Source organism: Herpailurus yagouaroundi, unplaced genomic scaffold, assembly GCF_014898765.1.
Source record: "Herpailurus yagouaroundi ecotype Mexico unplaced genomic scaffold, PumYag 28, whole genome shotgun sequence".
NCBI lineage: Eukaryota > Metazoa > Chordata > Mammalia > Carnivora > Felidae > Herpailurus > Herpailurus yagouaroundi.
The window spans coordinates 4,821,682-4,834,694 of NW_024412376.1; the positions used below are offsets into that span (position 1 = coordinate 4,821,682).

Below are 13,013 nucleotides of genomic sequence, written 5' to 3' on the forward strand. Positions count from 1 at the left end.
TGTGGCATAATACATTCTAGCTCCATACACATAGTTGCAAATGGCAAGATTTTATTCTTTTTGTTTGCTGAATTACATTCCATTGTGTGTTTGTGTGTGTGTGTGTGTGTGTGTGTGTGTGTGTATCACTGTGTATATATACCACATATTCTTTATCCATTCATTAGTCAATAGATATTTGGACTCTTCACATAATTTGACTATTGTTGATAATGCTCTTCTATAGCCCCTTCTGGGACAACTGTTTTCATGAGTGCCTGCCAAATCAGAGCCTGAGATAAAAATTTGAGTAATCATTTCCTAGGAAATGATTGTGGAAGCAGAAGTTAGGGAATGGAGAGATTGTGATGTTATCAATTTTGCCGCTGTCAGCAATGGGGCTTGATTTTCTAAGACATATGAGAAGGAGAAAATGGTTATGAGAATTGTCCTTCAGAAAGATAAGAGGCTGGCTCTAGTCACTGACTGGATGATGGTTTCCCTAAATCACCTACATGGCCCTAATTCTATAAAATCTCACCATTGTACTCTAAGAATAATGATGATAACAGCAAATTCACTATGCCTTTGAGGCTTGGAAGCATACTGCAAAAAGGCCTTCTCTAGTGAAAAGGAAAAAGCTGATTAACAGCATCTTTGAAATCAGGAGATGCCAAGAGTTCAGGCTAAGTGAGGGCAGAATGAAAGGGACACATGCAGATAAGTCCAAACTAATAAATCCTTCTTGTACAGTGATCTCAAGCCTATATTTGGCTCACCAAACTATGCATTAGATTATAAAATTGCGCAAATGGCATAGCGATAAATCTAGAGTTAGAGCACATGACAAAGCAATTGTCATATCAGGATACAAGTGACAGTGAGGTAGATATGCAGTGTGGGCATTGGAATGCATATTTTGACTTGGGAATCATTGGACACAGCTTATATTTGACCATTATGAATTATTTTAGCAGCCTAGACTTTCTTTAACTAAGTACACCAGACTTATTTTTATATAAACTATGTATGTAAAGCATGTAAAAGTAAAGCATCTTACATTGATTCTGGGTTCATTATGCAGACAGCTCCTGAGCAGTGGCATTTGTTAATGTCATCATAAGCTATTCCCATACTAAAGCTCAGTAATTGAGCTATAATAACTGCAAATGATTCCAGACTTATGGTTCTGGGATGCTGGAAAAAAGAACATACATGTACGTTTCAGAAGATAATCCATTTACCTAGGAAACAATGTAATTATTAAAAATAGTCAATAAAACTGAATAGCATCATCTAATATGATAACCACAGATGTGCCATCTATGTTGGTAATGTGTTACAGGTACCATTATTAATATAAGAAAAATATTGCCTCAGTAACTTATTAATTATAATAACAATATTTATAGTCATATTTATATTCACAAAATAAGATCTTTAGATACAAACATACAGTGTCAAATTATTAAGCGGTTATGTTCACTTATATTTTAATTATTTGGGGATGATATTTTAGGTGAATCTTTCATACATTTAAAAAATCATAAATTAATCCATTAAATTAGGGTAAATAATGACTGATAATAATAATGCTGACTTACCAAGTGTTTAAACTTTATTTTCAAAACTAAAATATCTTTATTATTTTTGTTTTTGCAAATGTAAATGCTTATTATAGTATATTTTGACCGTACTGAAATGTATGAAGCTTGAGAAAAATCCAAAAATCACACTATCCTTTCAGATATATCTAACAGCATTTTGTTGAATATACTTCAAGATTGGTTTCTAGGAGTAGATTTTGGTATCTTCTGTTTGTCTCTCTAAATCAACTTTCCAGCATGTTCCACCTTGCTCTCTAGCCCAGGAGGTGATACCAATGAATTATGCTAAAGGGTTTCTTTTACCTTGATTTGTTCTAAAGAGGGGAACAGGCTGAGAAAAGAGCAAGGTATTTATTACCATCATTGCCAGGGTGCCTATAACTGTCTGGATCCTTCAGTGGAGACATCTACCTTCTGTCTGTGACCCTAGTAAAATGGCATTGCCCTTTCCTTCAAGTCTGGGTGACAGTTAAATTTTCGTGTTACTAGCCCTAAGTTCCTACCCCTTGTATACACATTGAGAGATGTTCCTTTTAACAAATTACCACAGATGAATGTGCCACCCATGTTCAGAGAGAAAAAGGGAGGGGGAGAGATAATGGAGAAGAAATGGAAGGATTTTGCTAAATGTCAAGAATTTAAATAATAAGATTTATAAAAAATAACAGTACATTATATTATTACTGTAAATTTTCTTGTTTTATAAGATTTTCTTGTTTTTCTTGTTTTGGGGATATTGTAGAAAAGGGTCTAGCAATTATTCAATCAATGTATCTTTACAACCGTTTCTTATTCTGTATCTGTCCTGTTCCCTGTTATCTTTCATAGCTCGGTAAGATGAAAAAAATGATTTCCACAAATTTCACTTTAGTCATGTGTGTGAAAGCAGTCTCTTCTCCCCTCCCCATGCAACTGTTATTCTATTCTCTTTTTAATACATGTATTTTCCCCACCTCTGTCTGCATATATTTTAACCTTTCCTTTCATTGTGTGATAGGATCAGATACATGGTTTAGTTTTTGAGATGACCTTTCTTTACACTCCTGTTATGACAGTCTCACATTGGACTTCAAGTAGTCAGCTCAGGCTGACTATTACAAAATACCACAGATGTAGGTGACTTAATAACAAATTTATTTTCTCGTAGGTCTGAAGATTAGAAGTCCAAGATCAAAATACCAGCAGGGTTAGTTTCTGGTGAGGTTTCTTCCATGGCTGCCTTTTTGCATGTCTTTTCCTCTGCGTATGTACAGAGATCGGCATCTCTGGTGTCACTTCCTCTTTTTATAAGAACACTATCTAATTAGGGATTCACACTTATGATCTCCTTTAATCTTAAATTATCTCCATAAAGGTTAGCTCTCCCGATATAGTCACATGGGGTTAGGGCTCCAACATATGAATTTTAGGGGGTCACAATTTAGTCCATAACAGACCAGTCTGAAAAATTTGAAAAATGTATGGATGGGAGTGTGAGACTTTCCTACAGAATATTGTTATGATTACTTCTGTTTTGAAAATAAAGTAATAGAAGGAAAATTACATTGAACATTGGAGTCTTAAAAAATATTTTAGGAAAAAAATTACAACTAAGCAGACAAGTTTCTTTTTGCAAATAATACCTGCTTAGGGCAATTGTAAAATAATATTAACAGTAGCTGACATTTATTAAGGCTTCTCATGTGCCAATCACTAGACTGAAACAATTTGCAGGTAAGTAGATATTGAGACTTTCTTTATTGCGAAATATGTGATTACTTTCTATAAATGTGCCTGCTACTTATGCTTTTGTAAAATCTTTTAGTTTCTAACTTTAGGAATCAAGATTCTATATATGTGTCTTTTAGATAAAGCTTACTAATATTGTTCAAATCTTCTAAATTTTGCTCTGAAAAATTACTTATTCAAATACAATGTATTTGAGCTAATAGCTCTTTCAGTGTTTGCTTTGTATATTTTATAAGTATTTAGTTAAGTACATATGATTTCAGGTTTATTATATAAGATTAGTAAAATTTTATTTCATCCTAAATAATGAATCCCTTAAATTCATATCAATTTCACTTGGAGAACATTTTGATGCTTCATATTAATGCTCATACATTAATTTTTGGCATGATATTCTGTACTTTGTACTTTTTAGGGTTAGATATTCTGGCACATATGGGTTTGAAACATAAAAGAGAAAACAATCTGATCATTTTTATTTTTAATACTTGAAACTAAAATATTTTTAATCTCTTTTGGTTATTGCCTTTTCAAAATTAATAACATTTTATTTTGTGTAATGGTTTCATACTGAGTGTACAAATCTTAGGTGCCTTGATGAAGTTATATGTACATATACACATATGTATATACAGAATATTTATTGGGGCGCCTGGGTGGCTCAGTCGGTTGAGCGTGTCTGACTTCAGCTCAGGTGATGATTTCACAGTTGGTGAGTTCAAGCCACACATTGGGCTCTGTGCTGACAGCTCGAGGCCTGGAGCCTGCTTCACATTCTGTGTCTTGTCTCTTTGTCCCTCCCCCATTTGTGCTCTGTCTCTCTCTGTCTCTCAAAAATAAATAAATGTGATAAAAAAATTAGAATATTTATTTGGATATATATATATATACACATTCATATATAGTTTTTATACATATTATATGCGCATATGCATATGTATGCATATTTATGAAGTTTGCATGTGTCACATACCTGCATAATTATTATCCTGTACAAGGTACAGAATGTTTTTATTACTCAGGAAGTTTTCCCCAGCAACCTTCCAGGCATTACCTCCCTACCAAATGTAACTTCTATTCTGACTTTTAATACTTTGGCTTACCTTTAGCTATACTTTAGCTTCACAAAAATGGCATCATGAAATAAATGTTCTTTTGTTTTGGGTTTCTTTTGCTCAACCTAGTTTTTGAGATCCATCAATATGGAGTACAACAGTAGTTCTTTTTATTGCTCACATTACCACACATGTCTATCCATTTCACGGATAAGATGACTCAGTATTGTTAAAATGTCAATTTCCCTCAAATTAACCTAGGGATTTAAATCAAAAACTAATAGAAATCCAAGAATTTTTTGTTGAAATTGACAAGCTGATTTTAAAACAGAAATGCAGAGAACTTAAGATACCTAAATTAGTCTGAAGAAGGAGTTGTAGGGTTCATACAACCATTGCTGATTATATGTTATAAAACTATAGTTATTAAGACAATATGGTATTGGTGGAAAAATAGACAAATGATCATTTTTAAAAATCCAGAAAGAGACTAGGAATATGATGATCTGATTTTTATAACAAAGGTACCACTCTAATTCCGTAAGAAAAATAACCTGTTTAATAAGTGCCAGGAAGTGATTGCTTATTTACTGTGAATAAATAATCCTGACACCTAACTCACACCAAATTATTTTAATGTTGTTTATATGGATCTATAGTTGAAAATTAACAACATGTTTTAATTAGAAAATATAAATTATTAGCTTCAAGACCTTAGAGTGGACAAAACTTTCTTGAAGGTGTTCTTTTTTCTATCTAGTGTGCTGAAAGTTTTATCTCTTTTTTTGTCACAAATGAGTTCGAACTTTACCAAATGTTTTCTCTGCATCTATTATTTCTTTTAGAATGGCAGATTATGATTGATTTTCAAATGTAAAATTAACTTGCATTCCTAGAATAATTCCTACTTGACTCATGTTGTGTTATTCTTCTGATACATTGCAGAATTCTCTTTGTTAACAGCGTTGGCATAAATGTCAATTCTTACAACAAGCTAAGAAACAGCCCTTCCTTTTATATTCTCTACAAGAATTTGTTGTACATTGGTACTAAAACCTTTGGAGACATCACATCCTCAAGGAGACAATGTGATCCTGGAGTTTCTGGTGTTGGCTGACTTTTTAGTATTAAGATTCAATTACTCCAAGGGGACCTGGATGGCTCAGGGGTTAAGCGTCCAACTTCCGTGTAGGTCATGATCTCACAGTTGGGGAGTTGGAGCACCACACTGCTTTGGATCCTCTGCCTCTTTCTCTACCCTTCTCCTGCTTGCACGAGTGCATACACAAGATCTCTCTCTCTCTCAAAAATAAATAAATATTTTTAAAAGATTCAATTATTCCAATAGGTCAATGGCTATCCAGGTTTTCTTTCCTATTCATGTGATAGATTTTATTATTCATGACATTTATCAATTTCATCTAAATTTACTGCCATACATTAGTTGAGGATATGCTTTGTTTGTTTTTAATATGTGTAGGATCTGTGGTTATGGTGTCCCTTTTTCTCAACAAATGTTTTGATAACTTACTCGCTCTTTATTGAGGTAGGATACAGTTTTGTTTAGGACTTACAAATTTTATTTATCATCTCAAACAGATGACTTTGTGTTTTGGTGATTTTCCCCATGATATACATGTTTTGTATTTTTCACTGGTAGAAATATTATTTTATTTTTTTTACTTCCTTGGTTTTAGGGTCTTTTACTTTAACTTGCAACTACATGTTTTTTGAAATAGACTTAGATTATCTATATTTAAATTATTTTAATTTGTATGATTAAAGCTACAGAGTTCTCAGTTCTGTTTTTTTCTGGCATCACAGGAATTTAGGTATGCTGTATTTTTAGTATCATTTAGTTCAAAATGAGTTCTGATTTCTTATGTTTTATTTACAAATGTTTAGAGATTTTTAAGTGACTTTTCTATTATTTAGTTCTAATTTAAATCCACAATGGTCATAAAATATTGTCTATAGAGAGCAACATGCAGAATAATGAAACTAGATCACTTTCTTACACCATACACAAAAATAAACTCAAAATGGTTGAGAGACCTAAGTGTGAGACAGGAAACTATCAAAACCCTAGAGGAGAAAACAGGCAACAATCTGTTTGACCTCAGCTGCAGCAATTTCTTGCTCAACAAGACTCCAAAGGCAAGGGAATTAAAAGTAAAATGAACTATTGGGATCTCATTATGATAAAAATCTTCTGCACTGCAAAGGATACAATCAACAAAACTAAAAGACAACTGACAGAATGGGAAGAGATTTTTGTAAATGACATATCAGATAAAGGGTTAATATCCAAAATCTATAAAGAACTTACCAAACTCAACACCCAAAACACAAATAATTCAGTGAAGAAATGGGCAGAAGACATAAATAGACACTTTTCCAAAGAAGACATCCAGATGGCCAACAGACACATGAAAAGATGCTCAGTGTCACTCATCATCAGAGAAATATAAATCAAAACCACACTGAGATACCACCTCACACCAGGCAGAGTGGTTAAAATGAACAACTCAGGAAACTACAGGTGCTGGTGCAGATGTGGAGAAAGAGGAACCCTCTTTCACTGTTGGTGGGAATGCAAACAGATGCAGCCGCTCTGGAAAACAGTATGGAGGTTCCTCAAAAAATTAAAAATAGAACTACTTTACAACCCAGAAATACCACTACTAGGAATTTATCCAAAGGATACAGGAGTGCTGACTCATAGGGACACATGTTCCCCAATGTATATAGTGGCGCTTTCAACAATAGCCAAATTATGGGAAGAGCCTAAATGTCCATCACCTTATGAATAATAAAGAAGATGTGGTTTATGTATACAATGGAATACTACTTGGCAATGAGAAAGAATGAAATCCTGCCATTTCAGCAACGTGGATGGAACTGGAGGGTATGATGCTAAGTGAAATAGGTCAGGAAGAGAAAGAGATATATTTTTTCCTTCATATGTGGAACTTGAGAAATCCATGGGATAAGGGAAGGGGAAGAAAATAGTTACAAACAGAGAGGGAGGGAGGCAAACCATAAGAGACTCTTAAATGCAGAGAACAAACTGAGGGTTGGTGGGGGTTGTGGGGGAGAGGGGAAAATGGGTGATGGTCATTGAGGAGGGCACTTGTTGGGATGAGAACTGAGTATTGTACATAAGCAATGAATCACGGGAATCTACCCCAAAACCAAGAACACACTGCACACACTGTATGTTAGTCATTTGACAACAAATTGTATTTAAAAAATAAAGACAATTATCTCAGAAAAAGAAAGAAAATATTCTCTGTAAGATTTCAATCATCTTATATTGATACTACTTTATTTATCACTATATTATTTACTTTGGTAAATAATAAAAAGTAAGGGAACAGAAGAAATCTTTTGTAGGTGATGGGTATGTTTATTCCCTTGTTTGTGGTGATGGTATATATTTATGCATATGTTAAACTCATCAAAGTGTATACATTAAACATGTATAAATTTTTGTATTAAATATACTTTGATGGAGTTATAAATAATATTCTGCTGCTCTTTGGTATACAACCTTTAAATACATTTCAGCAAAATGGAAAAAGGGCACTGCTGAGTTAGATTTTTCTTCATTCTCAAGTACTATTATGGATGTCTTTTTTTATTTTATTCTGTCACATTTGCTTTATATATATTGAAGCAACGTAATTAGGTGCATACAACATTATAATTGCTCTTTCAATTCCTATGATCATCATTTAATATTCCTCTTTATTGCTCATAACACATACTGTTTTAAAGTCTACTGCTATGGATTGAATTGTGTCTGCTGCAAAATCCTATGTTGAAGCCCTAGCCTCCAGTGTGACCAATATGATTGTATTTGAAGACAGGGTATTCAGGAAATAATTAAGGTTAAATATGGGCATCTGATAAAACTGTGGCCTTAAAAAAGATCTCTTTCTATTTCTTTCCCTACTCCTCCCCACCAAGTGAGGACACAAGAGAAGGTGGATGCCTGAAAGCAAGAAAGAGAGCTCTCACCAGAATCTGACTATGCTGGCACTCTCATCTCAGACTTCCAGCCTCTAGAATTATAAGAAAATAAATGTTGTTTAATCTAGGTTATTTAGCTATGGCAGCCCAACCTGATTAAGACATCTACTTTATTTGCTATTAATATACCCAAGATAAATTGTTTTTGTTTAGTATTTACATTGTATAAATTTTCATTGTTTAAATTTCAATGTACAGATTCCATTACCAGAAAGATGGAGTAAACAAATGTCAGTCTATCTCTCCCACTTGAACTCAACTATTCAACCTGGACAGAATAGAGAGAAAGTATTTGACAAGCCTGAAAGTATCAGCATTCAAAAGGGAAGAACAAACACCCAAAGTACCAGTTAGTTGGTCTCTCCTGGCCTAAAAGCAAAATAGTCTGAATTTGGAAGTGAGCACTGTAGTGCAGACAGAGAACCAGGAGAAATCTGTAGTTCTGAATTGAAGAGTGGGAAAGGAAACTCTTAAATCTCAGGGAAAAGTGAAAATGTCCTGTTTCTTTTTCCTATTCCTTCTGTTCTTTCATTCCCCATCCATCAGATGATTCTTCAGTGACTGTAGCAGCACCAAAGTGGCCAAAAGGGGGAAATTACAAAGACAAAATTCTGAAAGAGTAGCACTTTTCCCTTCCTCTGGTGAAGCTGTGGGTTCAAGAGTTTGAAACCAAATAAGGTAGTTTTATTTTCTCATACTCTGTTCTCCACTGCCTTGGCCTCCACTGCTTGAACTAAAAAGAGCAGCCACAAGTAAGTGAAATGTACCAGGGAGATAACAGAAGGGTGTGAATTTAGGAAATCAGTCCCACAAAGCTATATTATATCTATCTATCATCTATCTATCAATCATCTATCATCATCTCTATGATGCATGTATCTTTTAATGTTTAAGTATATATATATTTTATGTTTATGTAGGAGCCATTGAATTAATTTGGGCTCTCCAGAGAAATAGTACCAATAACAGAGAGAGAGAGACAGAGAGAAAGTCAGAGAGAAAGAGATGTATTATAAGAAATTGGCTCACGCAATTATGGAAGCTGGTGAGTCCAAAACCTGCAGAGTGGGTCAGCAGCCTGAGGACCCAGGAGAGCCAATGATGCAGTTCCAGCTTGAGGGCCAGCAGGCTGAACACCATCGTGCAGATGAAATCTGAAGGCAGTCTGCTAAAGAATTCCTTCTTGCTTGAGAAGGACGATCTTTTTGTTCTATTCAGGCCTTCAATTGATTGGATGAGGCCCCCTCATGTTATGGAGGACAATGTGTTTTACTCAAATTTTACCAATTTAAATATTAATTTCATCAAAACTTTCCAACCTTACATATAAAATTAATCATCATTCTAACTTTACAAGTTCAGGTTCAAAGTAATACTCTTCTACACTTCTACCTCACCTATGCTTCTTAGTCCCTGTTCTTCTGCCTAGTTTTTTAAGACAAATCTGAGGAATAATCATTTATACTTCTATCATACGTACTATGTATTCAATAAGTTGGTATGTCCTTTTGTTCTATTTTCATAATATATAATGGACAAAATCTACTCACACATCCAAGTATAAAACACCAGTTTATATCATTCACCTGCAACTGTCTTTATCTGGTCTCCTTGTTTTGGATCCTTATTGCTCAACAATTAGTCTCCCATAAGAAAAATACTTCTGGTGGGCTTAAAAACTTCCAGTACTTTTTCATTGAAAAGAGAATGAAGTCCAAAATCATTTACCAAGATCTGTAAGACCCTATATAACTAGAAGCTTTCTGACTTCAATAAAATTACTATTTTTATGGCCATCTTATTCATGATATTCATTTCCATTTGAAAGCCTTTGAATTTAATGATCTTTCTGGTGGGCTCTGTTAGACCTTGCCATAACTGCCTTTGCCTCATCATCCATGCTTCCTCTCAAATATTTTCTCCTCAAAGTTTTTCTCTGATTGATCACCTTAGCTAAAATAGCCCACTCTACATCCCATCAATTTTTACTATATTATCCTCATCTGTGTTCTTACTAGTAAATGCCATTAACTGAAATAATATTATGACAGTACCTTCATTTAAATGATGTAAATAGATTTTCTAAGATTAAATGATCCTTCATTCTTTGGACAAAATCACCTTGGGCATGGTCTATTATCTTTATAAACTGCTAGGTTCAGTTGGTTAGGATTTTTGATTTATGGTTTTGCTTCTCTTCTATGTTTGTGGATAAATTATTCTCTAATTTCCTTTTGTGTTCCATCTTCTTTTGGTATTATGGTAATTCTGATTTCCAAGTCTGTAGAGTATTTTCTCTTTTGTCTATTTTCTATAAACATATAAGACTGAAATAATCAGTTCCCTTAAAATTGCATAGAATGCCTAAAAGCATTGTTTATTTTCCTTATGTGATTTTTTAAATAATAAATTAATTCCTTTAATAATTTGGTGTTTTTCTGAATTTCTAATTCTTCTTGTGCAACTTTTAGTAAATTATGGACTTCCATTAACAATGTAGTATTTGTCTACATTTTAAATTTTGTTTGTCATAACTCTTTCTATTATCTTCTTAATGTTATCTACATCTGTAGTATTTCCTCTTTATTTTTATAATTTTATTAATGAATTTCTACTCTATTTTATAAAAAATAGTTTTGCCAGAAATGTAACTGTTTTTAGTTTTTTAAAGCCTTATGTTTTTTTGAAATATTTCTATCCTACCTATATATAGTCTGTCTTGCATAGATTTCTGCTTTTATGTTCACTATTTCCTGGCTTCCATATGTTTTAATGTTATTTTGTTTCTATCTTTTCACATATTTTAGATTGGATAATTAGTTCACTGATCTTCAGCTTTATTTTCTGCAAGGTTCATTAGGTACTAATTTCCCTTAACTACTCTGACATTACTCCCCCTTTCCTTTAGCATTAATTACCTTAGTAATATCTTTAAATATCATCAATTTCCCATCATGTTCTCTTAAACAATGCTTTTGATTGATTGATTAATTGATTTTTAGATGTTTGTTTATTTATTTTGAAGTGGAGGAAGGAACAGGGACAGAGAGAGATAGAGGGAAAGAGAGAATTCCAAGAAACTCCATGATGTCAGGACAGAGCCTGACACAGGACTGGATCCCATCAACCAGGAGACCACGACCTGAGACAAAATCAAGAGTCAGACACTTATCTGACTGAGGCACCCAGGTGCCCCAACAATGCTTTTGATTTAAATTTTCTTATGAAGATGTGATTTTAATTTTATTACTCTTTTTTTTTTATTGTATGACTGAAATTGCCTTGACAACTTGTCAAAAATCATTTGATTATACATATGCCTGGGTCTATTTTTAGATTCCCTATTTTGTTACATTGATCCATTTATTTACACTTCAATATCTTAATTACTGTAGTTTTCAGAAATTTTTATCTTCTGCTTTTCCTCAATTTCAAAACTTATTTTTTATCTTTTTAAAATATATTTGTATACAAAACTTTTGCATCAGGTTGTCAATTTTTACGAAAAAAAAATAAAGCCTGCTGAGATTTTGATTAGGATTTCATTGACATCTCTATAATATTACACAGGAAAATTTAATTTTATATAAGAAACACAACATTTCAAAAAAGTAAGAAAAATATCTACATGAGTGTGTCAATAACTAGTAAAAAATTTGTGCTACTAAACTGGCACAGAAAAAAAACTTCAAATAAATTTAAATGGGATTAATTTCTCTTTTAAAAATTAAAGATGAGATATAAATTAAAATACATTTTGAAAAGCTATGAAAATTAGAAATAAAACTGGGAGGGGCGCCTGGGTGGCGCAGTCGGTTAAGCGTCCGACTTCAGCCAGGTCACGATCTCGCGGTCCGTGAGTTCGAGCCCCGCGTCAGGCTCTGGGCTGATGGCTCAGAACCTGGAACCTGTTTCCGATTCTGTGTCTTCCTCTCTCTCTGCCCCTCCCCTGTTCATGCTCTGTCTCTCTCTGTCCCCAAAATAAATAAACGTTGAAAAAATAAATAAATAAAAAATAAAAATAAAAAAAAAAAAGAAATAAAACTGGGCCTCCTTATTACATTGTAAAGTGTCTATAATAATCTAGAAAACATAATACCTAATGGTGAAATATTGAAAGTTTTTTTCCTAAAATCAAGAATGAAACAAGAATGTCTACTATGAGTTCAACTAACATTGTTCTACTATTTAAACTGAATATTATTAAGATCCTCATGAATTCAAGAAAATAAATTAAATACATATGTATTAGAGAGGGAAAAAGAACGAAATTGTTCTTATTCACATATGACAAAAAATTTATATTTGAATGAATTTTTTTAGATACTAATTATGTCTATTTAAAGTACTTTTATGTATTTTAAGAATACACTTTTATTATTCAATGTGATTTTTCCCACTATGGAACTTCTTTTTTATTATATGAGTTTCTTTTTTTGGAAACAAAGCCATTTTCTTTGTATTTAATATTTTTATATCATTGTCAGTGTGCATTTTTTATCTATTCTATTTTGACTTTTTATTTCCTTTCATCTGACAACCCAGTTTTCTCCCCTCCTGCCAGATGATCCAGCATAAAGGATCATGGGGAGACTCCAGAAGGAGTATC

The 13,013-nt window shown here is 33.2% G+C and overlaps 1 protein-coding gene across 1 annotated transcript in view; it reads right to left on the minus strand.

Annotated features, from left to right (window-relative positions):
• Positions 1–13,013, minus strand: part of ADAM2 (ADAM metallopeptidase domain 2) — a 146,439-nt gene that overhangs the window by 77,763 nt on the left and 55,663 nt on the right. The window contains exon 11 of the mRNA XM_040453573.1: positions 1,040–1,176. Coding sequence (XP_040309507.1) covers positions 1,040–1,176 — 137 coding nt within the window. The remainder of the gene's footprint in view (positions 1–1,039; positions 1,177–13,013) is intronic.